Source organism: Xyrauchen texanus, chromosome 39 (assembly GCF_025860055.1).
Source record: "Xyrauchen texanus isolate HMW12.3.18 chromosome 39, RBS_HiC_50CHRs, whole genome shotgun sequence".
In the NCBI taxonomy this organism is placed as follows: Eukaryota; Metazoa; Chordata; class Actinopteri; order Cypriniformes; family Catostomidae; genus Xyrauchen; species Xyrauchen texanus.
Window position 1 is genome coordinate 22,999,638 of NC_068314.1, and position 25,996 is coordinate 23,025,633.

The 25,996-nt window shown below is 37.4% G+C and overlaps 1 protein-coding gene across 6 annotated transcripts; it reads right to left on the reverse strand.

The window, feature by feature from the left end:
• Positions 1 to 835: 835 nt before the first annotated feature.
• Positions 836 to 24,205, reverse strand: LOC127632490 (RNA-binding motif, single-stranded-interacting protein 1-like). 6 transcript variants are annotated; one of them, XM_052111084.1, is made up of 14 exons: positions 23,878 to 24,205; positions 16,887 to 17,068; positions 10,998 to 11,056; positions 10,343 to 10,434; positions 8,671 to 8,828; positions 8,453 to 8,532; positions 7,853 to 7,968; positions 7,564 to 7,610; positions 5,949 to 6,045; positions 5,783 to 5,833; positions 4,990 to 5,100; positions 4,801 to 4,881; positions 4,577 to 4,655; positions 836 to 3,164 (listed from the first exon to the last, which is right to left on the reverse strand). In XM_052111084.1, the coding sequence occupies exons 1-13, from the start codon at positions 23,926 to 23,928 to the stop codon at positions 4,581 to 4,583; spliced, it is 1,200 nt and encodes a 399-aa protein (XP_051967044.1). In that variant the 5' UTR covers positions 23,929 to 24,205; the 3' UTR covers positions 836 to 3,164; positions 4,577 to 4,580. The 6 variants fall into 6 exon arrangements, with proteins under 6 accessions (XP_051967044.1, XP_051967048.1, XP_051967043.1 ...); XM_052111088.1 differs by having other exon boundaries at positions 5,949 to 6,033; positions 7,862 to 7,968; positions 23,878 to 24,204; XM_052111083.1 differs by having other exon boundaries at positions 4,577 to 4,658; positions 23,878 to 24,204.
• Between the last annotated feature and the right edge of the window lie 1,791 nt (positions 24,206 to 25,996).

Sequence of the window (25,996 nt, forward strand, 5' to 3'; positions counted from 1 at the left end):
AACATCTCCAGTCGATTGGAACTTCTTAATTATTGCCCTGATGGTGGAAATGGGTATTTTCAACGCTTTAGCCATTTTGTGAAGCTCAACAGCCTTATGCTGCACATCATATCTTTATTCTTCTGTCTTATCCATTGTGATAGATGACTAAGGGAATTTGACCTGTGTGTTGCTTCATATTTACACCCCTCTGAAACTGGCTGAACAATTTCAGCTTCCTAGTCACCCAGGTGCACTACAAAATGTAAAATATGAATGGGAATATACTTCAGATATATTTTACTCATAAGTATTTCCAGGGGTGCCAATAATTGTGCCACACATATGTTTGACAAAAATATTTGTTTTATGATAAAATGTGTGTTTTGATATCCATTAGAGGATATATTTTTGTGAATATTTTGGATGAAAGTTTAAAAGGATAAACAATAAAGACAGATTTTTCAGAAACTCATATTTACCAAGAATGCCAATATTTTTGGCCACCACTGTAAAATATATATACCTGCAGGACTCTTGTAGGAATTTCCATGCTGTAGTTATTTTTTCAGGATTCCTGCACAAAGAACTATAATCCTTCAAGATTCCTGCAGAACTTTAATGAGGGGTGTCAAGAGCCCTGCTTATGCCTGAAGTCAGCTACAGTATTTGCTTGGAACGAGCACTGCTCATTCACAATGAAGCATGTAGCGTATGCTGTCTTGTAAATTTATTGATAGACATTTAAATCGCAGCCTTTCGTGGTTTAATAATCGCGATGGTGATTAATTGTGCAGCCCTAACACAGAGGCAAAACACAACTGAAATGATGGAATTACAAATCAAACACAGGAAAACAAGTTTGACCTCTTTTAATTCAAAAAGTTTTTTCTTTCCCCAAAAGAAAAAAAACAGAAATAAAAAAACCAAAAACATTTAAATAAAATAAAAAAATTGAGAAAAATAGAAAAGGAGCACAAAGCTTTTCTTTTTTTTTTTTTTTACATTTCTGGACGGGCAAGTGGCATATGTTCAATAAAACAATTTTAAAAAATTCAACATTTTATAAACAGTCCTGTATTGACATACTGCGTGAAGGATTGCTGTTCTAAAACGTTTATTTTGACAGCTGAAATAAAGAAACTGTATCTCTCCAATGTAACTATGATTGGCTCCTTTGCACCTCGATAAAATTTCACTTTGGTTGTTCAGATCAGGCCTCTAAAGGTGAAGAGGCTACAACAAACAGAAATTTCCAGAGTTCATATGGATTTTTGGGAAAACCTAACAAACAAAAAAATGCAGGAAAAAATAAACAAGCCTCTCTTTTGCTGCAAGAAACTGGACAAAAACATGAAGTAATTCACACAATCAAGCTCAAATCGTCACAATATTATGTGAAAAAACAAACAAACATGAAAACCAACAACAGAAAGACATTTAGATGTTTTATTAGAGGAAGACAGACACATTAAAGATGAAGTTCTGCATGAAACCAGCTCCAGAGCCGGTGTTCTAACACCTGACTGGACAGGATAGACCTGCAACCTGACCAATCAGACAACAGATACAACTCTGAGGTAGATCTAAGGCCAAGCTGACCTGGACATCTAAATACACAATCACACATAGACACACGGAATTCTGCTTATCTAACTGTATTAGAGACAAAAGGCTTGCTTAGAAACGTGTTACGAACCTGTGATTAAATCATCCCTCCGTCCTGCTCAGAGAACACATTTATAAAAACTAGATTAAAGCTGAGAGCCAAGATTGACCAAAAAAAAAAAAAAAAAAATGAAAAGAATTTCCAAACCACATTCAATTTGACCATTCCCCATCTTTGCAGTAGTCCATACTATTGGGAAGTCTTCAATAGCAGGCAGAAAAGGTCTTTAGTGGAAAGTGTTTTTTTGTTTTGTCTGATTTAATAATAGTGAACAACTGACTAATTACATAGTTGATCCAGAAACTTAGTGGTGTCTCTTTTCTGAAACATATTCTCTGCAAATCTGTGCTATAATACAAATGTAGATGTAATGTACATAATGAATGCTGTTACCAATATTTTAGGAATTTACAGAGAGAGCTGAAAATATACAGGCATATATTTTTTAATTGACTTGCAAAGTATAAAAAGTCACTAATATTTTTTTAATTTGGAAATTTCTTTCTTTCTACCTATAGAAACATTGCACATCTGCCTTGTTTGGAGAAATCCTGATGTGTTGTTAGAAAAAAAAAAAAAAGCGAAACAAAACAAAGAATACATTTTAAAAAATGGCACCGAAAAGAAAATCATTATCAGCCTATGAACAGCTTTCAGCAAATCCACAATATCCCTTTTATTAGCCCCACCCACATCCACCCACACATACCTCAGCTAGCTTGACTCCACCCACTTTAACCAAAACAGTCATGCCCACCTCCCACTGAGCCCCGCCCTTCCCGATCTTCATTTGCTTCTATATCTACCTAAACAATTTACACATGGATTCAATAGAAAGACTCATTCACAAAAGACACGCAGTCCCTGAAACAAATCATCTTTGATTCAGAGCAAAATTTGAAGAAAAAAAAATTTAAGTCTTTGTTTTTAGAGTCAGGTGTAAGGAGGACCAACAGCCAGCAAGCATTGCATCAGTCAACCTAAACCCCACCCTAAAAGGTAAATATTTTAACTGCTAAAAAGGCAAAGAGTGGAAGACCAAAAGCAGACAGAAACCTCTTCATTTTGACTGCAACAGCAAAAAATCTTTTCATGTCTGTTTGAGAAACAGTCTGTAAAAACGTAATAAAAACCATATTTAAAAACGTCATGCATGTCATCACGTTCACTCACTACATAATTCACAGACATGGTCTGTGTAAATAGTGCTTGGTAAAAATAAGCATTTGTCAACTTCTCCTTCCTCTTCCTAGCAAAATAAATCTCTGCCCCCTTCTTTGTCCACAGATGGTGTAATATTGCCATGTCTTGGTTTGGTGGAGAAAATGTTTGCACTTTCAAAAGAGTTTTCTGAGTTTTCCTGTTTATTGCTTGTATCAGTCGTTTAAATCATGGACAAATTTTCTGGAACCCATGCACGAGCATCACTTCCTGTCTGATGCCACAGAGAAAGCAAAAGCTGTTACCATAGTAACCCTTTGCAGATTGTGTCTGGCTCTGAACTCAGACAGTTAACCTGTAACAAGAGAAAAACACCAAATTAGTCAAATACCACTATAGAGGTGAATAACACAATGAAATATCTGGGTCATGATATTTCACCCTAAACTTAAAAGAAAAAAAGAGAGAAAAAAATGATATCTATTTTGTATAAAGAAAATGAAGCCTATTGTTCTCAATAATTCTCAACAGATTGTCATTAATGTAATACATTAATAAAAAGTCTTGTTTTCCAGACAGAATAATTTTATTTAAATCCACATTAAAATAACAATAAATTGAAGGCAGTACAACAAATACTACCATAAAGTCTAAATACAATTGAGATAATATTTCATAATTTTTCACATTAGAGTAATGAGAATTAGATTATTATTTTAATTTTTTTTTGCATTTCAGGAATGAGAGTGTGCTTAAAGGGATAGTTCACCCAAAAATAAAAATTCTCTCATCATTTATCTTTCTTCTGCAGAACACAAAGGTTTTTAGAAGAATAATTCAGCTTTGTAGGTCCAAACAATGCAAGTGAATGGTGAACAGAACTCACTTTTTGAAGGTCCAAAAAGCACATAAAGTCAGCATAAAATTAACCCATATGACTTCAGTGGTTAAATCCATATCTTCTGAAGTGATATGATGTTGTGGGTGAGAATCAGATCAACATTTAAGTACTTTTTTACTATCAATCTCCACCTTTAACCAGCCCCATCCATTAGATGGCTGAATGTGAAAGCGGAAGTCACTTCCACACCAGAATGTGGAAGTGAAAGTGTGGATTTTCAGTATACAAGTACTTAAATATTGATCATTTTCTCACTAACACCTATCATATCACACCAGAAGATATGGATTTAACCACTGGAGTTTTATGAATTACTTTTATGTCCTTTTTGGACTTTTAGAGAGCTGGTCACCATTCACTTGCATTGTGAGGACCTACAGAGCTAAGATATTCTCCTAAAAATCTTCATCTGTGTTCTGCTGAAGAAAGAAAGTCATACACATCTGGGATGTCATGAGAGTGAGTCAATGATGAGTGAATTTTCATTTTTGGGTGAAACTATCCCTTTAATTGTTGTGAAAAGCATTTCACAATGCAAAAAATTTTATTGGCACTTAATTAAGCTTTTTTTTTTTAAAAGCAAAATATAATTTCAGATTTTTTTTCATGTGATTTTGGGGTGAAATATGACCTGAACATACTGGTTTGTTTTTTAGAGAATTTACCCATGGACACTCATGCGATTCAAAATCATTTTAGGGTTAGGACTAAACCTAATTTAGGTTTGGAGAATTGAACATTGAGTATCAATTAGCGTTATGAGTTACGCTAATGCAAGAACAGTAAGTGAACTAGAACGACAACAAACCACATTTTTAAATTACTTAGATCAATTTAAAAAAATACAATAACTAATAATGAAATACCATTTTATTGCTTGTTGGGTTGGAAGGAGTACGATGAAGGATCGGAAGAGGAGACATCTTGTGGCTGTACACCACTTTCCTGCTGAAAGGAACACAGGTAGAAATTATAATTCAGAACAAATGACTTGAAAAATCAAATAATTAACCAAATTCACTAAAATAGACAGAATATACAGAAGACAAAACCAGATTGTGATATAAATGCCATTGATTGTGTCACTGACCTCAGGAGGGATGGCAGCCGGTTGGATGTGGGTGTACTGGGGGATATAAGCTCCAGGCATTGCTGTGTTGGCAGGAATAAACTGCAGAAGAGCAGAAGTGGATTTATTAAAACACAAGTGTTAATATTAAATATTAATTAGCATAGACGCTTATGCCATATTAGTGCAAGCTGTGTGAGAGGATCGTACGGTTGCAGTGCCACCCATAGAGAGATGGCCCATCTGCTGGGTGAGGGGAGCCAACATAGCGGACGGCTGCAGTGACATGGGATGCTCCATAGAGGGCGATAGAACTGCTCCCTGGAGTCAAGAGATGAGGGGAGAGAGGAACACAGAGTGAGTGGGAACAAGAGAGTCCAAAAATCATACTTGACCAAATCAGAGATAAATATGAGAAAACTAATACAAAGATAAATTCAGAAATGAACAAACAGTTTCACTCAGATGGGGGAATTCATTTTATAGTTGCACCTTCTTTGTCCACAGCAATCCATTTTGTAATTTAATTCATCAGTCTGGCTGAACCTGATTTATTTTACAACATTTTTAGGTCGATGTGTTAAGTTTAAAGTAGTTTGTAACTTAGAAAAATACATCTCGAGATCCCTGCATTCAGAATCGCTCCTGGTCCAGCTGTGTTTGAATGCAAAACACGTTCTCGTCTTGTGCTGTCACTAGTGTCAAGCAACCCTGAGTGTTGTTTGTTGTCTAGTGTATGCAAACAAACACTTTCATCTGATGCACTTCATTCTTTGTAAATTCTGGCTACATTGGGGCAAAAGCAGGACATACTACAGATGATTCACTCTACTCTTTACACACACACACACACACACACACACACATTCTGACTGACTCATGCATAAACAGTGTTATATGTGAGTCATCTGTTTCGAAGGATGGGTGAAGAAGAAAAGGAGAGGGCAACTAAGACATACAAAGCTAAGTAAAAACAAGAGAAGGCAGTATATTTTGGCCTTACCGGGTGCTGCATGATGTAAGGCTGATGTTGCATCCATGAGGGATTCTGTACCTGGAGAAACACACACAGACACACGGATGTTAGATCAGGGAGAAGGTGCTTGTGAAAAGCACTCACATCAACACAGCGGAAGCGTGAAGATGAGGGAGGTGAAGAAGATCAGTACCTGGTAAGTAGAGATGGGAGAGAGGTATGACACTCCTGGTTGAGCCATTAATCTGTTACCCATGGGGTAAGGAGCAGCATAGTACCTGTGAAACACACTTTCATCAAGGTACAATGTTTTTGAGGGTCTATACAACATTGAAACATTTGCTTTTTAATGGTAATTGCACAATGTAAGCACAACAAAAAACATGTGAGCAAATTATCAGTACAAGACAGTGTAAACTTTAATAGTACAAACCAATAAGATGCTCTCTCCTTAAAGGGATAGTTCACCCAAACATTTTAATTCTCTCACCATCTCATATGTGTCTGAATTTCTTTCTTCAGCAGAACACAAACTGAGATTTTTAGAAGAAAATGTCAGCTTTGTAGGTTCATATACTACAAGTGAATGGTGATCAGACGTTTGTAGCTCCAAAAATCACATAAAGGAAACATAAAAATAATCCATAAGACTCCAGTGTTAAATTCATATCTTCAGAAGCAATGTAATAGGTGTGGGTGAGAAACAGAAGTCTTTTTTACCCTAAAACTCCACTTTAACTTTCAGATGTGAACGTGAAAATAAACTGGCACCACATGTGACTTTCAGATGTAAAAGTGAAAGTGAAAGTGGGGATTTAGAATAAAAAAAGGACATTTTTATCTGTTTCTCACCCACACCTATTATGTCACTTCTGAAGATATAGATTTAAACACTGGAGTCTAATGGATTACGTCTTTGTTTCCTTTATGTGGTTTTTGGAGCTACAAAGGTCTGATCACCATTCACTTGCATTGTGAGAACCTATAGAGCTGAGACATTATTCTAAAAATCTTTGTTTGTGTTCTGCTGAAGAAAGAAATTCATACACATCTGGGATGGCATGAGGGTGAGTAAATGAGAGAATTTTCATTTTTGGGTGAACTATTCCTTTAGTGTGTCTTTATCTCTCAAACTTACAGAGCTATCTCGCTAGACAGCATTTTAAAAGAACAGTTCAGCCAAAAGTGAAAATTCTGCCAACATTTATTCACCATCATGTCATTCCAAAGGTTTTTCTCTTTTGTGGAACACAATAGAAGTTTAGCAGAATCTCTGAGCTTCTCTTTTCCAAACAATGAAAGTGAATGGGGACTGTCAATCTCCAAAAATAACAAAAAAGCACCATTAAAGAACAATATAAAGTTGCTATTTACTGAAACGCTTCAATATAGTGTACAAGTTGAATGGACTACTTTTATGGCATCACCATGGTGCACTTTTGTCCTCTCTAGAGCTTGATAGCCACTGGTCACTGTATACTTGCATTGTATGGAAAAGAACAGTGAAAACATTCTTTAGAATGGCTAATTTTGTGTTCCAAAGAAAAGAAAGTCATACAGGTTTGGAACAACGTGAGGGTGAGTAAATGATAACAGAATTTTCAATTAATTATTCCATTAATTGGTACAAAAAATAAGAAATACTCTCTTTCATGTTCCGTTACATTGATTTGCCTTTAGAATGTGACTGTTTACATGCGTCTGTCTTTATTTTAGGTCACTAGGTGTCGGGTGAAGAGAGTATAGATTATAGGGTATACAAAATGGCAGTGAAGAAAAATGTAAGACAATTTAAGACACATTCTTACCCATTCTGAAGGGCAGTATTAGGGTCATAGGTCAAGGTCATTCCACTCTACAGGAAATGGAAGAAAAGAGTTGAGCACAGCTGTCTTCATAAACATTATAAATTATAGTTTTGCTTTTTATATTTAACAGTTAAAATATGTTAATAATTATGTTTAATTCTAGAATAATGGAAAACAAACAAAGCGTGACGTATTACAGTAAGTCATATATAATTAATACGAACAGCTCATTACGCTTCTGGGTACAAACACACACTTACATAAACCCACATTTGGAAACAGGACTTACTAGTCTCACCTCCGTGTCTCGCGTCCAGGTTCTGCCGTTGGGGATGTATTTAGCCTGACTCTGTCTCTTCTTCTGCCCACCATCAGCAAACTTACACAGCAGTGGCTCTGAAGCACCTGTAAAACACACACACACACACACACACACACACACACACACACACACATGTTGTGTTTCCATGTTTTATGGGGACTTTCCATAGACAAAATGGTTTTTATACTGTACAAACTTTATATTCTATCCCCTAAACCTAACCCTACCCCTAAACCTAACCCTCACAGAAAACTTTCTGCATTTTTACATTTTCAAAAAACATAATTTAGTATGATTTATAAGCTGTTTTCCTCATGGGGACCGACAAAATGTCCCCACAAGGTCAAAAATTTCGGGTTTTACTATCCTTATGGGGACATTTGGTCCCCACAAAGTGATAAATACACGCTCACACATACACACACACACACACACACACACACACACACACACACACACACACACACACACAATTTTACTTACTGTACTTATGACTGACAATAGCCAAAAATGTAATCTATAACCTATTTATAAGAAAGAAAGAAAAAGAATATGCTGGATATTTACCTAGCATTCCAGAAGAGGATTTAATGAACTTTCCGTTGAAGTGAGCGATCACTGCATCACACTTCTCTGTAGACTCCATCCTGAGAAAGGTAAGAGAGGTATATTTCATAACACAATCACATAGAGGAATGGTAAATAGACTAAATGACCCCATCTGACACATGAGCCGCCATAAACATAAAATTGGTACCCAAATGATGCCATGAATTCTCACTGACCTGGCAAAGCCCACTCCCCGGCTCATTCCGTTAGTGTCGCGGAGGATTCTGGTGGATACAACCTGTCCAAAGGGTTTGAGGAGGTTCTCCAGCTCCTGCTCATCCATAGACACAGGCAGGTTGGACAGGTACAGGTTTGTCGGGTCCTGCTCCTGTTGCTGAAAACATAAAACACACGGCATAGTCTTAAGTATGTGCAGGGCTGCAACCACCTTAAACATTGACTGGGTCATCCACCTTGAGGCACTGGAGGCAGTATCTTCTGTCTATGCCACGATTTAGTGCATAAATAATTTGTGATTCCACAACACAATTCTCTACTTGCACCTCAGCTAACAGATACTTGTGTATTTAAATATGACATTTGATTGGATGAAGGTATAATCTTAGCTAGCTATTCTAGATGCATCAGCAGAAATGAGGGAGCGCCAGGATGTGACGTCAACATTCCTTAAAATGTGTGCGTCAGACATGTTTACACAGTACACACGCACACACCTAACAGAGAAGTGGAAGAGTAATATGCTGACAGCGGGGTGGAAGAGGAAAAAGAGGGCAGATTAAAAATTGAAGATGCTGGCAGAAACGCTCAGCAGAACCTGGGAGAAGGTCACTGCAGGATTGTTACACGCATACTTCTCAGTCACACTATAGATACACAGGAAATGTGTGCATTTGTGTGTGTGTGTGTGTGTGTGTGTGTGTGTGTACATATGACAAAATGATCCCCAGAAGTGAGCTAAATCTGACAAAACCTCATTTCGTAAAAATGATTAATTATTCATATTCAAATTATTTGGGATAATTTCCACAAATGTGCACATTTACAAAGAACTGTTTAGGTTGGTTACTTTATTAACAGAATGTTGTTTCCAGTAGCACAATAATATAACACGCTACTTCCAAAATGTACGTTCTCCAACTCTGCAAACTAATGAATCACTAAATTAATTAATAAATGGAACTTGCTTCACCAGACTCACACTTGTCAGTCATCCATGATTTTAGTTTAGGGATAGTTCACCTAAAAATGAAAATTCTCAGTTCAGTTCAATGAAAGAATGTTCAATTTGGGGTGAACTGTCCCTTTAACATGTAGCCTATACTTTGATGGAAAGTCGTTGTAATCCTAAATACTGAGACTGGAAAACTTACATATGCCTAAATTAACGTTGGTAAAGCATGAATAACGTATCCCATGTGTAGCTGGGTTTAGGTTCTTTTCTGATAAAACGGTCAATGGCCATGAACTGTAATTTTTAATCACAAAAATGTTTGTTATTGGCCATATCAAATTATCAATGTAGAATGCCATACTCAGACGAACACACAAAACTACTCTTATCATACACTGTATCGGATGACGCTCTAAGACTAGGTACTTGGTTCTTGTATCAACCTTCAAGAATTGGTATCGGTGCACCACCTAGCACTTATTATTAGCTTTATATAAATACAACAGAAGTCTATGGTATAACCTAATTTAGATGTGAGTAAACATGTGTTTGTGTACATGTTGCTGGACACGATAAAGGAAGAGAGAAAAAAAGGAAAGAAGAAGAAGAAAGAGAGAGAGAGAGAGAGAGAGAGAATGATCACCACTATTTCCTGAATCGACATGCATTAACTAGATACCCAGGAAAAGGAATGATGTTATGAATGGTTCACTCACCTTGGCCATCTGAGCCTGAACTCCGCTGGTCTTTAGTGCTGCAACGGCTTTTTGCGCTGATACAGGACTGTCAAAATCTACAAACCCATATCCTACAGACAAGACACACTGTATTAGCACACATCATCTAATCTAAAATCAACCACTTGATCAAATATCATTTTGTGACAATTCAATTGTCACACAATTAACCATGACTGAGGTCTTTAAAATGATATCATGACTAACTGATGAACTGTGGAATTAGCATAGTGCAATGATAGTATCAGACGGTCACAACATTATACTTTGATAAATACTACAGTTCTGAATGATTACCATATTGATAAACCATGGTATTTCAAATAATTTTGAACTTGTAGCCTATGTATATACAGTAAGACGTCACTGGAATCTTATTGCATCACGTCTGGTTAGGACGTAATAATAGAAAAAATTAAAAGTAATTCAACTGATGTAAAGAGGATATTTGATAGTCGCTGAGCTTTTCTTTAGTATACTGTTTGAATATCTTTGTATTGACTTATGTCAGCAATAGTCAGCCTATCATTCTTATACTGCGATGTACACCATGTATTAAAGTTTGATGCAATTCCTAAAAACCAGTAATACTAAAGCCAAGTTTTAGACCTTAGAACAATATTACATGACAAACCTTTGCATTTGTTTGTAGTCTTGTCAAGAATGGCTTTGGTGGACACGATTTTACCATATCTGCTTACAGAGAGAGCCGAGAGGGAGGGGGAGAGAGAGAGAGGACAATAAAGCAAAAGTTAAACACAGGCTCAGCCCTCTGAGTCAGTCTGTATGTAAAATGACACAACAGTGCAGGAATTCATGACCTGCAGGACATTAAACACAAGATCTACGATAATCCCTGAGCCGCGAAAAAATAACATCACCAAAAGAGTTCTCCAAGACTTTTTTAAACACATTTATTTCAGAAACAAAGAGCTGCTTGTGACATAATCATCCAAAGACACTTGATGCCGTCAGTCTAACAGCTTTAAAGAGCCGCTGTGTGACAGATGAGGACTGAGCCGCTTTAATGGAGTGTCCATGAGAAACCTGTTATTACAGCACACAAAATCACCACAGTTCAAAGAAAATGCTTGCCTTAGCTTGTGTGTGTGTGTGTATGAAGAGATTCCTCGATAATAGTGCAGCGAACAAGGGATGAAAGTAAATGCACTGCATTATTTTTGTCTTGTTTTGTAGTAAAAATATAGAAATATTCTTAAAGCTGAAATATGTCATTTCTGCACCACTAGTTTGCAACAGAATTGCAAACATAAACAATGTTTTCAAAATAGCTTTCTGAATACACCATTCGTTTGACCATTGATCAAACAAAGAGATAGCTCCGCCCCCAAGTCAAACCATTGGTTGAGTAACATTAATGGGGCGGGACTATACAAGTCGCTCTAATCAAGCAGGAATTTTCATAGCGCCACAGAAAGACAGATACAGCTTTCGAGAAGATTCTGCATATTACACTGGAATAAGAGAAAGTATTTTTAACACTGAAAAAGTTACATTACTTACATGGTACTTCAGCTTTAAAACAAGATCAATTTACTTTATATGCAAAATGACAAGATATTTTGTCTTGTTTTCAGGGAAAACAAACGGAAAACAAGTTTATATTTCTTACCCCATTGGCAAATTAGGTTTTTTCTCATTTTAAGCATAAAACCCACACAATGTAGTTAGATTTCTCTGAAAACAAGTCATTCTGCTTCTCAAGTAAATACATTTTTCTTGTTTTAAGGATGTTTAGATATTTCTACTGGAAAACAAGACAATAATATTCCGGGGAATATTTTAAGAGCTATGAGCTTTAAGCGCTATGTAATATGTCAGTGGGCATGGCTGTGAGGTTTTGCTATTTTCATGCATACATGCATGCGCTAAGTGTGGGTGAAGGTGGGTTGGTGAAACTGCGTATGGAAAGTGTTAATGAGCTGGGTCATGTGACATTTAATTCTGAGGTTCTTCTCCGGTTATTGAACCATCTGCTTCCTGTTATATATTTCATTTCCTGTCAAGCAACATCGTTTTAAATGAAGGCGGTCCATTTATTTGGTAGTGTAAATGGGCTGTATATAAGAAGAATGGAAATATGGACAATTTGTGCCTGAACGTTCTTTTGCGCAATAACTATGTCCTTGCTGTAAACTCTCTGCCATTGTTCCAGTGCTGTGGTGTTTAGCGGTGAAATACTACAGAGGAAGTTTGTGTTTCCTCCAGCCTCTGGACCACAGTGTGTTCTGTATCCTCCTGTCTCACATGCGGTCTTGACGGTGTTATGGGATGCCTGAAAAAAAAAGTTCTGCTCTGCTCTGCCACTGTTAATAGTTTTGTAATGTAATTTAGTTACACTGTATGTTTCTCTGATTAATTGTTGTACAGCGTCCTTGAGCTTTGGAAAGGCGCTATGCAAACTAAAGGTATTATTATTATTACAATTATTGATCTACTGACACACAAATCATGGATTTAAAAGTGATTGATAGCTCTTTAATATCATCTGCTGTTGGATTTTAAACTTTGCGCAGAGATTAGGCATGGTTCTCAGACGTCTTAGCGCAATTACCTATTATCTACAAGGAAAATAGCAAATTGCACTTTGCGCCACTTCATTAACATACAATACACCCACAGTTTGTACGCATGCACACACAGATAGCTTAAACACTCCCACCCATGCCAACTTGCGCTTTGTGCCGCACTTAGTATTGGCGCTTATTTGAAAATTGGATAAAAAGTCATTGGGTATTGCGCTATGCCTAGTCAAGAAAATAGAGCCCTCCTTACAATTTTTTTTTTGCAGTGTGGCTATATTTGGAATGGAATATTACTGTGCTTTCTATATACTGCACAGTATGCACTGTATACTGCACTATTTTTGTTAAAAATAGTATGTGAGGCAGTACAAATTATGCAACAGTAAAAATTTCAAACAGTAGTCTGGTATATTTTTGTCACCTAACCTCTTCACGATGCACACTCCTGCTACACCAGGGCATTGACCTGACAGCTTCTCAACTCAAGTGCTTGTGGAGTGAAAAATAATTGTATTCAGATTTCTGCAGCATTAGATTTATTGACATCTCTTTCATGAAGGCTATGCAGTAAAGAGCTATGAGAGCAGCGCTGACTGGTAAAGGCTATTTTTCATTCGCCTTTACTGAGAGCTGCTTTTTCAAAGCAGTATTTAATTACTGTCATATAGTTAAGCATTTTGCCTTAAAATTCTCCCATTGAGGAATGATTATTCATGCACAGTATGATATTAACCAGAGCTGCAAAAGCAAACACTAAACATTTTGGAGCGTGTCCCATGCCGTGACACAAGGGAGGGAAATCGGAGCCAATCACATTTCACACACAGATCACAAGACTCCACACACCAGAGAACCATTCGACCTTGGCCTTGACCCATGCGCTCCAGCGGCGAGGCCCCGTTTCCTGCCCCCACCAACAGAATTCCGACAACAGCTCCCAAAGCAACACTGTATTTCAGCCTGATGCGGATCAAGGCAAATCAATCCACCGATCTAGCTTGAACGGTCACTCACTGTGATAAAAACAGCTCAGAACAATGAGGTTACAATGTCACCACAATACCTCAGAGCTGAATAGACACATTCCTTATGGCGTTTAACCAAAATATTGGGCTGGTTCTAATAAGCATAAAGTCAGTGGTATTGTGTCCACAGTTTGAATGTACATATGACCTCAACTTCACTTTTAACCAGGACACAAGCCAAGAGGATTATGGGCCAACCCCCAACTGACTCTTTACAATCAATTTGAAGGATTACCATAGCAATGACTGGTCTCCAGGGGCAGCAAGAGGTAAATGTACCCATAGTGGAAATGTCTGAATAGAATACACATGGGATCAGGAGGCCTACACACAAACAAGCACATATATTTGTCTAGATCAAAGATATCATACTGATATGTGAAGGATTACATAATAACATTGCCTGTACCAATACTAAGTATGCCATTGTGTTAAGCCGTGTAACAGCAGACTTACAACAGTCTGAGGGAACTAAGCAACGGGTATTTAAAAACGAAACCCAAACGATGTCTGCAGATCTAATCAACATGAGAATTTTCCTGCTCTAATAACTGCTGAATCATGGCTGTTGGCCTACTGTAGGCAGTGATCAAACCTGAGCTGACAAACACATGTTGTTGATGTGTGTGATGAGCTTCAGAGGGTGCATGTGAAGAACTTGTGTAGCATAAAGATGGAGAGAAAGAGAGAGAGTTGGACAAACTTTGATATGAACAGGACCACTACAAGTAAAAAAGATTAGCTTGTCCTTAATGACGCACTACACTCTCTTTACACTACAGGCCTACACTATGCACTCCGCCAGCTAATGTATGTATTTTCAAAGTGTAGGACTGTCCCAAATGTAACATTAATAGTTTTTTTTACTATACAGAAGCATTTGTATGTATGTGATGTGTTGCCGCTAGCTCTGAAATCTGTTCAACACTTCTATCTCAAATAACGTGCATATTCAAATAGCGTGTGTTGATTGTAAAGCATTTAACTCACATTTGTAAGGGGCTGTCTTCAAAGACGTTTCCAGGTACAGTACACTTTTTTCATTGCATTTTCAGGGTGAACACACTACTGATACTACTTACTCTACAGAATGGCATAGGCGCAGGAGTATGCAATTTGGGATGCACCTTTTATTTCACTTTCAAAGTAATGGATCGGTCCTCATTACAAATTCAAGTGATCTGATGAGATAATGCAGTATTTAAATAACCTACAAATATATATTGTCTTTGGTCAAAATAGTGTAATAGCACATTACTCTTGCTAGCCTATTTCTGCAATATCACCCTCGGTTTTTAGCATCTCTTCTTTTGACTTAAGATATAGTATTTCTATAGAAGAGTTAGGATTTCATTTTTGGAAAATTGGATACAAAAATGAAAAACAATCATTTTTATTCCAAGAGGATTACAGGACACCACTCGCTGAATCAAAATACAGTCATCTCAATGGGAATTTGCCAACCTGGTCTCATAGTAACATAGTAGCGTCTGTGTGTTTTATTCACTTTCACTCAAATCATGATTTAAATGGCTGATTATGACTTCATAAATATGTCTTTTTCTCTCTATTACTCAGAACCTGCTATTTTATGATATCGACACACTTTTACACATCTTTTGAAAAACGATAGGGCCTACATTGTAATGCTTTTATTACAGACTCTCCTACATATAAATACTTATTCCAGTACACATAGCTTGCACTATAGCTCTCCTGAAAGGGCATTGCACTAAGAGTCAGAGGACCACCATTCAAGTCCAGCCATTAACTCAAGATGACACTATTACACTAATTACAGAGTCATAGATAGAAGCAGCATGAAATGAATTTTGCTTCTGCATATTAAAACACTAATGGTTAGATTTAGGCATTGATAAGGTAAGGATGTCTTTTTTAACTTCTAATATATATTTTAAAACACTTTTGGCTAGGTTTAGGCAAATGATTTAGGTTAGTGAGGTACGCTTTACATTTTTTTATTTAAAATTCACCTTAAAACCGCATATGATTACGACACAGTTGTACTTGCTTTTGGCACCCCAGCTGGACATTTCACTGAAACCTTGCAGCCAAACATGATATACAGCAAGTGCATTTCGAATTGCAAAAATGTTGTCATGTTCACATCAATTTCTGGAGACCAGGCTGGAATTTGCACAATCAGGAATGTCACCTGATTGACTTCCAGTGGCGAATACATTTCCCTACAAGAACTTCACATGGGGTTCAAGTTTAGTGAACTTTGACTCGCTTTGACTTCAAGCAAATTTGAAGTTGCTTGGTTAGGCAGTGACCTCTGTGTGGGTGATGTTTCGTACATGGCAACACTTAAGGACGGGGAAATCATTTTAATGGAGAGGAATTCACTCTCCAAGAGTATAAAGTGCAGCATAAAAAAGAGGCTTCTTAGCAAGTAGGTTTTATGGGTTTCACACTTCCTTAACATCCGTCCATGCCATCTTCCCCTACAGAACATCACTGTGCAAAGGTAAATGTGACCAAGCCTTTGCACATGCAACACGATGAGGTTATGAGACAACAATGACGGAAAATACAGTTCAGAAACATTTATTGTTGCACACAGGACACTGTTTCACAGTGTTCAGTACGGAGTACCTAGTATTCCATTTCAAACATTGCCAATATTGGAGTTATAATATCATCAACATGGGTGGTGTTATTTTAACTGGCTATTAGTGGTGTTGTCTTGAAACTAGCTGAATCGTGGCTCATGAGGGTTATTCCATAACCTGACCTAATTCTGGCAATCTCACACATTCAAGCTGTTAACAGCCGCCAACTCTGCTGTGCTATAAAATCTCACACTGAAAGGAAAATAGAAATGACTGAATATATATTTGCCACAGACAGGTTTAATGCACATCCATTATACCAACTGATAACCTAGGTGAATCTATCATAACAGTATATGCTGTTTTAAACACTCACGGCTGGCAGAGTTTGACCAGGTCATGATCGGTGGTTCCGGGCGGTAACCCGCGGATGTAAAGGTTCGTTTTGCTGAGTTGCTCCCAGCCAGTCGTGCTGCTGCTGCTGCTGCTGTTGTTAGTGCTGCTGTTGGTGCTCGGGCTGGGTGGAGCCATGGGGAGAGTGGGTGGAGCAACAGGAGGCTGTCATGGGAGGGGAATAAAGATTACAATTAATTGACAGAAACAAATGCATGAAATAACTCATATTTGGCACTGAAACGTTTTGAAACTTTTGTTCATATCTGACACTGAAACTTAAAAAGAGTTCTCAAAAATAAAAAACAGATAGACATTTTACTAGTGGTCGACCAATTTGGGTTTATTAATGGCCGATGCAGAGGAAGAAGGGATTAACAACAGTGCACTTAGTTGTTTAGCAAACACGGATGGCATTTGTGCATTAGGATTTTGCAACAAAACACTGAATCAAACCAATTGTACCTACTCTACAGTACTGTACACAGTGAGTGAATATGATATTTACTGCACACACTAGTGTGGATTCAGCTCGCAGCAATCTCTTGACAGCTTTAAGTTTCTACAAGGCCTGAATTGCCTGCTTGGAGCGTCATGGGCTGACCATCTTCTCTTGCAACATTCGTGTAATGGGAGCCAGCTGGTACACGATAGCGGTGCGGTGTGTGTAAACCTCACTCCCCACTCCCATAAGACACACTAGCAACTAATGCAAAGAGGCTGTAGCCTTTAGCCTCCTCGTTAGTGCATCAGCCTCCCATGCCGGCTAACCCCGGTTCGAATCCCACTCGGAGTGGATGGAGCAGGAACGGTTACATTCGCGAGTCAGAGGGACACAGTTTTGATCCAGGCTGATAGAATGCATGCTCCAGAGGAATACAGTATATGAGCACTCACAAAAAGAAAATGCTGGATTTGAGCAAGTTTTTGGAGGTTCGTGAATCTGTATAAACAAGGTATTCGCATTTTGCAGACAGTATATGATAGAAGTTATATTGATATTTGCCTTTATATCATAAGACATGACAGTCAGAAGTTACAGGAAAGTGTTGAGGAGAAAGAGAGAGAATGAAACACGTGAGCACTTTAACATGAGCTCATTCGCATCTGTCTCGGTTCTGATATGAGGACTATTTTAATGAGAATGTGCTGCACACCATTCTATTATTGTAGTTGCATGATGGAATGTGGAAAAAAACATGATTGGTTGGTCGTTTACATGTCTCTGACAGCTCCTGTACGTGCAAGCAGATGATTCTTGGCACCCTGGAGAAACTAATTGGCCAGATGAGAACATTTATCGGCCGATGCCAATAATTACAAAAATTCTAAATATTGGCCGATTTATACTAGAGCTGGCCAAATTTTTTTAAATAATTTTAATTTGTTTTTTTACAATATTATTTTTTTTTTAAATCATGGAATCAAGGTTTTACGTAAAATATTAGCAGACGCTGTAGTTATATACACTGTCAATCCACCAATGGCTGAATATAAAAGAGAAAACCAAATGTTCAAAGCACTTGGCTTGATGCCGCTCTCAATCTGATAAGCTTAACATGTGTGGAAATATGTGGGGCTGCGCTTTACAACGTAACAGGTTAACAACATGGAGACTGATGTAAAAACCAGTAATATTTCCTGTATGATTGTACAGTGTGATTGTAGGTATACTTCGTATACATGCATGTTTACACCAGCTTAATCAAAGAATAACTATGCTCTGTGTAAGTTGTGTAAGTCATGAAGCACTAAGCGTACACAAGAATATACATGAAAGTTATAGGCAGTTATATATAATGGACAGACTATAAATGGGTGAATCATCCACATCTCCTTTTTCCATGATGATTCAGATAGATTGCTAATTATTGCTTTGTTCTGTGACATGTTTCAAATGTACTGCATTTATAGCCAACATTTAGGAAGCGTACGATCATTTTGACAAACAGCGATATCATTTCATTTTGCTGCTCTGCTCAGTGTGTACAGCTAGAGGGCATCACGTGCTGACATCACTGACTGACGTCATTATTTTAAACTTTTTGCTTATTATTTTAGAGATTTTTGCTTCTTGCGTTTTCAACTACACTGAAATGTTTTGGATATCTGGACTCTATCTGCTGGTGTTTATGGTTATACATACAAAATGATTGATATACTAAAAATACTTTCTAGACAAACATGACTATTTCTAGATATTGCATTCTCGAGATGGACTTGATTTAGATAAAAAATAATACCTAAATTGGCTTTGAGGTATTTTGTATTTTTCTTATTTGATAAAATTTTTCTGAACATCAGTGTTTTAAATGTATTTACTTTTACGCTTTTGACAACTTTCTGTGTGTTGCACTTTTTTGTGCATTTCTGTTACACACTTTTGTTTTCTAGAATAATTTTTTTTCTTCTTTTTTTCTAACCAGGTTGCCTTGCATTCTAATAAGGAACATGTTATTTGAATCATGTCGGAGTTACTTAAAAAATAAATACCATGTAGGAAAATCGAATCTAGAATCGTAAATCATTCTTAGGTTTGAAAAAAATCAAGGTTTTTATTTTTTGCCATATTGGCCAGCCCTAATTTATACTGGCTAACCATTACATTTTATGGTAATGTTCTCCTGTGAAACTCACTTTCAGCACCAAACGTACGCCAACATGAAATCAAAATTGTCCAAAATTGACTTAATACACGTTCCTGGTATTTAGGGCTGTCAACAGGGCTGATTTTGTAATTTTCGTTATCTCCTACATCCACACAAGGGTGCAAGGAATCAAAATCAATTAGCACCGTTTTTGTATGTAGTTGCAGTGCTTCACAAATATTTATTGTTTCACCCTATGAACGCGGAGTCATAGTGCTGAATGCTGAGGAGGAACCTAGCCTAGAGCCTCAGAAGGACTGGTCTAGGAAGGACACAGCCTTACTGGGCTGCAGCCTTTCATTTGAGAAGCACCCATTTTTTATTAAAAGAACATCTAAATGTTAACAAAAGTGTGGAAAATTAATAAAGTCGAAAGATTAAGCTAGTTCATATTACCACATCTTAAGTAAAAAAGTAAAACAAGAAAAGAAAAGCTTTAATAGACGGTTCTATGTTAACATAGTGTTACACAGTAGCCTATTCCGGTGCCATAGTAGGTGCCCTTCTATGACGGATTCAAGCTTCATAATACCAGCGGTATTCATTAAATACAGTTGTACAGTATGTACATGCCTAATGCTTATGCAGCAAGATGGGAGATAAGAGCAAGCATAGGCATAGTCAAAACACAACTGCCAAAGTCCTCCACCTTGGAGGCCATTCACTCTGAAAACATCAGTCTTTTTCCATGAAAGCATGCGCAAGATGTATGGCTTTGAATGTTGCGTCAGCTCTCGCTGTTTTTTTCAGCGTCTCATGCAGGGGCAATGTATTTTTTTAGACGCTGTGTTAATTTAAAAAGAAATTCAGTCTTTAAAACTTGTCTTGAGACATTGCGTTCTGTTTAAAAAGTTGCACTGGGTCTGTTTTAGCCCAAGAATGTGATTGGTCTGAATGGCCCCATAAGTCATCGTCAGTGCTTCGCACACATCCAAAATTCAAATGCTCATTTTAGCATTCAAATGTGCATTTGTATCTTAAATTTGATGAATATTCGAATTTCAAATTTAAATTTGACAGCCTTACTGGTTTTGTTGTTCATGATTCATTGATGTTTGAGAGTCCTAAGGAACAATCTCTAACAAACTTGCTCCGCCTCTAAAAGCGACTGTGCTTTTTGAAAACCAAGAGTCACCAAGCCCTTTTATGGGATATAAAAACGCTGTTTCGATACAGCATATCTTTTTCTGCAAAAAAAGTCCTTTAATCACTGAGATATCATAAGAATATGGAGCAAAAAGAAAATACTCTCCTCCAACATGCTGTGGCAGGGCGACTCTATTCATCATGGTGATATCTTTAACTCTATCTGTAGTGAACTAGTGTTGTTATTACACAGTCAGCCATCGCCAGTTAGTCTACCCACATCCATGGCTCCCTACAGTCTAATTCCCATTAAAGCAAAGCGCAAACAGGCCTAGAGGCACAGTCAGCCCTTCAACTTTCATATCAGTCCAATCTACGCATTCTTCCAGAACCGAATGTGTTGGGATTATTTCACTGGGCAAAGCCCCATTTAACTCGGCAGAAATTCATAATGCGGCATCTATTTCTTTAAATGCTTGTCACATGGTTGCGTGAAATGATTACGATGTGTTTAAAAGGTCATGCAATGATCAGAGCATTATGTGAGATATAGGCTATAAAAATTAAGTTTTATTAACTTTTTCAGTGCCAGTTGTTCTCAAGAGACAAAATATTTGTTGGGAGGTTAAAAAAACAGATGAGATTGACTCATTCCCAAACCACAGTACCAAACTCATTTGTTCATTCATACTGTAGCTGTTCAAGTCTTGATTTTCTCAGAACTCTGTAGTAGAGAGGAAGGACTTTTTTTAAGAAAAAGATCACATGGTGCAGGAGAGCTCTGGGATAAAGGATGTGTGGGCCTCTCGCCCACCCCGAGCAGCGGCCACCACAGCCAACATCACTGACTCACTTCCTGTTCCTTAGTCATTCATTAAAACGGCTCCATTTCTCGCAGCCATCACAAAATGGCTGCCTGTTAAAGATCAGCGGGCAACTGATCACATAACAAAATCCCCACAAAAGTGACAGCAAAACCTAATAACAACAAGCAAGGTTAAAGCTCATGCAATTCATACAAACAATGATAATGAGAAAATATGGCCTATACACACAAGACAATTATGAATGCAGTGCATGTATAGGTGCTTACAGACATGTATTTGTGAGTGCATTCAATTTTCAAAAAAATTCCATCAATAATAATAATTTACTAAATAAACTAAACAATTTCAGTTTTATTAATTTAATTTAGCTAAAATATTACACTATACAGTTTGATGGAACTTTGTTGTGAAATTTACATGTTAATCATAAATATTAGTGTGTATATATATTAAGGGTTGGATTAGGGGTTAGCACTAGTCTGTAGAATTTATAATTAATGTTATGTTAAAAATATATAAGTCTATATTGTATAGTATGTCCTTATTTAGATGGCTGTGTATGTGCCCCCCACCACATTGAAGGCCACCTGACAGTAAATCCATTGGGTTAGTGGGAGTTCTCTGTGTTTTTGACACACTGACCCATTTCCACACTAGCAACCCGCACTTGTGCGCTCAGATGAAACTGCACGTGGCCCCATAAGCTTGTTAGCGCCTGTTAATTACTGATGCAAGAGATCGAGCCACTTTTCCTTCAATTAGGTGCACAACAGCGTAAAAATCACGTGCTGATAGAGGGATAACTTGGAGGAACATGAAACAGAAATGTAGGGGTGATTTAAAGGAAGGAATGAACCTCAAATTGAAATGTGAAAAGGATGGACAGATGGAGATAATGTCCCAGTTACCATTGCAATCTAGCAGATGACTGAAGGAGCTAATAAGCCAGGTTTTCTCACTATCCCTTCTTTTTTCCCCTTTCAAGATTAAAATCTATTGACTTCATCTGTATTAAAACTATTCAGAGATTGCCTGGGAACATGTCCAGCTTTATCAATAAGAAAAAAACAAGCAAAGTCTTGGGAAGGGTAGACGAGCCATAGAAAAAGCAATGGGAGAGAGAGTGGTGGGGGGATTACATTCAATATCCAAGCCAGCTCTCATACATTGGGTGTCCCTTGGGTACTGAGCTATGCGCTGTAGTCATCCTAGACCATATGGTTCCTATAAACTGTGAAATGCTGAAGCCCATTAACTTCTGCTGCCTCTATCACAGTCATCGCTCTGAGCTCCACCACATGAGATCCTATGCAAATGCATGTGTAAATGTGTGATTTCATGTAGAGAGAGTGTGTGTGTGTGTGTGTGTCATCCATAAATGTTCACATTTACAGAACTGGAATGTATATGACAAGCAATGTTTAAATATAATCTCATAGGGCGCGCCCACCGCTGGTCCACCAACTGCTGGAACCCATCGGATTAGCTCATGAATATTCATTAGACAGAGATTATTCAGAACACACACAGCAAACTCCTGACTCAAATTGCCATGGGAGACTTTGACCACCACACTCACATCCTCACCTCTCTCCACTCATTAACGCCAGCTCTGTTAATATTCATATCATAATGAGACATTATACACGTAGTGACCCCTTAAACTGTTCAAAAAGTCAGGTATTACTTTAATCACAACACGCACATAACAAAATAAAGTCTTTAAATAACACTTTAGTTAAGTAACACTTTATTACAGTCTCATTTTAATTCACGGACTCTGTGAAATCACAAAGTAGGACAAAAAAAACAAAAAGTAAAAAAATACAAATATATATATATATATATATATATATATATATATATATATATATGCTGGTTTCCTTCCAGTTCCATCAATAGACTTATAAATACGCTACAACTACATTGTGCTATTGTACAGTAGGATAAATGGTGTGAAAATTATCGGTAAGAAAACACGAATTGGTGAGATATCTGGAAAAAAGAACACAATTTGAAGTAAAGACCTAATTACAAAAGCAGAATAATTAGTTAACCCGCCTCAATAAAACGACAATCGAGTAGTGATGTGTGTGGCTGTGTCTCAAAACCTAGTCCGCTGCCAACCTAGACAGCTCTCTCTCTCTCTCTCTCTCTCTCTCTTAGGCATCATATGTGCGTGCAACATTTTAATGCATTTTATGCATTTCGAACCACCGGAGCTCAAAAATGTTGTACGGGCTTTGATGATCACAAATCTAGTTAGGCAGCTCGCTAGACTTTGAAACACAGCCAATATGCGCGTATGTGCGTGCAAGAACGAGTTAAATAAATTCTGTCCCAGGTAAAGGATCAACTTACCACTCTGAGTCCATCCCATAATACCAATCGCAATGTGTCTCACTTTACGTACCTGCTTTCGATACGGAGTTCTTACTGGATTGGCCGTATTTGCAAAGATCATCTTGTATTCCCTTGCGTTATCTGACCCAGCGATGTTTAAAAAAAATCTCAAAATCAGGCAGTCGATATTGTGTTACAGTACCGAACTGTAAATTTTCCACATCGCACACTTTTAATGCCAGTAATCCGTTTGTGAGCAGAGGAGATTTCGACTTAATAAAAATAGTCGTTCTTGATCACTATTCACCGATGGTTTATTCCCACCTTGGGTCGTCCGACCAGTTTCGGTAAATCGCCTGGTTCATTGATCTCGGTTCTGTTGCCCGCAGGAAAGACACACCTACCGAGGAACGATCCACTTTGCAGTTCCACTGCAGGGTGATGGCGTATCAAATTAACTTAGGTAACGCGTATTTACCCACACATTCATGTCAATTATACACATTCTGTGAATATCTATGTATTTAAAACACGTTTACTTGAACTATAAAGGCAAAAATAGATACAAACCGCCTAATATTTCGTTAGCATCAACGGTCCACCCCTAGACGCGGTTTGGTTCAATCCCGCATGCAAGCAACACATTCCACAACCTCGCCACCAGTTCCCCATTTACAATACACAGTCACAAAACACAGCACTCTGCAGGACTGTCCCACAACGGCCAGGGTGGTGATCCGAGCATACAGATACACCCTATTTAACAGTTTTCGTTATATTTGAATGCTACAAATAGCATTTAACTCATGTGTTCTGACGTAACTGTATAATTTGGGACAGACAACATAGAGGGAGACAAAAGTCCCATTTGGTATAATGGAAGAGGGGTGTGAACAGTCCTTCTTGCAACAGTAATAACAAGGCTGAAATGAGATGACACCTCCTAGAGGGTTGCCTGGGGTCTATCTTATCTACTTTTTTGTTATGGTAATGTTCCTCTCTAATCACATTTCACAGCTTCTACAAAATGTAAAAAATACCTAGTGTTACACGAAAGCAGTTTGCAATTTGGTACATTAAATGAATATTAATTTAGAATATTAAATTAACTGAATGTCTCTTTGATTTGAAAATTGCATTTGTCAAAACCATTGTATTATTTCCCTTAGGTGTCATGTAACACTTTTGCATGTTTGCTGTCAGTCAGATGGTTTTATGTCATCACGCACCTTCTAAACAAGGTTTACAGTTCCACTCTCAGTGTTATGTGAGTGAGAGTTTAGTGGGGCAGAAAACCAGAGTGAACTGGAGTAGGCCTATAGGCCACAGAGCTACTGATAATATGCATGCACGTGAAGAGCAGAACCAGAAGACCAGCAGTACATTTTACAGATCGTATTCAAAATCTAGTTGTATCCATTCAAAATAGTTTTATTGGATGGCATGGCTTTAAACAATACAATACTACCAAAGGGTATATATTTAAAAAATAAAACAACTGATTGTTATTAGATAGTGAAATTCACATGAAACAACAACATCAGTCTATCTCTCTTTTGCATCGTTTCAGTCTTTCAATTTTCTTGTGGCTTGTGATGTGCCACAGTAAAAAAATGGTCAGGTAACTTAAAAATGTGCTTCATGAGGTAACATCCAAATTAACATTTCTACATTTTTTAGTCATGACTTTAATATTTATATTTTTTTTTACAGAGTTGGTTAAGATAAAGCTTATACTAATAATTATTATTCTTTGAATTTTCATTATTAAGTACAATTTATTTCTTTAATATTTAATAGTTGGTTAGAATGAGTATTAAGATTATTATTATTATTAAGATTATTATTATTAATAATAACGACAACAATTGTGTTATTAATATTATGTAATACTGTATATTATTAAGTATATGATAATCTTAGACATGCTGTCCTATTCACTCTGTTTGAATATTGACTTAAATGCAATATGATCACCTGTGGCGGTGGTTAGTTTCACCAAGCTGCTTTGTATTGTTCAGAATGTGGAGAAGAAACTTGCTTGAAACTGAGGTGTCAAATCAGACAAGAAAGTCACAATCCCACTCTGCTCCATCAACCACAAACACAACCAATAACCACAATCACCCTGACAACACCTGCTGTTTCCATAGAAACAAACCACAACTTGTATGTGTCACTATTTGATA

Bases quoted from the DNA above. Each gene is read 5' to 3' on its own strand.
- LOC127632490 (XM_052111083.1), bottom strand. From the start codon at position 23,928: ATGATCTTTGCAAATACGGCCAATCCAGTAAGAACTCCGTATCGAAAG. The intron at 10,435-10,997 runs GTTTGTCATGTA...TCTTGTCTGTAG, and splicing joins GACTACAAACAAATGCAAAG to GATATGGGTTTGTAGATTTT. The intron at 7,969-8,452 runs GTAAATATCCAG...TGTGTTTTACAG, and splicing joins ATCCTCTTCTGGAATGCTAG to GTGCTTCAGAGCCACTGCTG.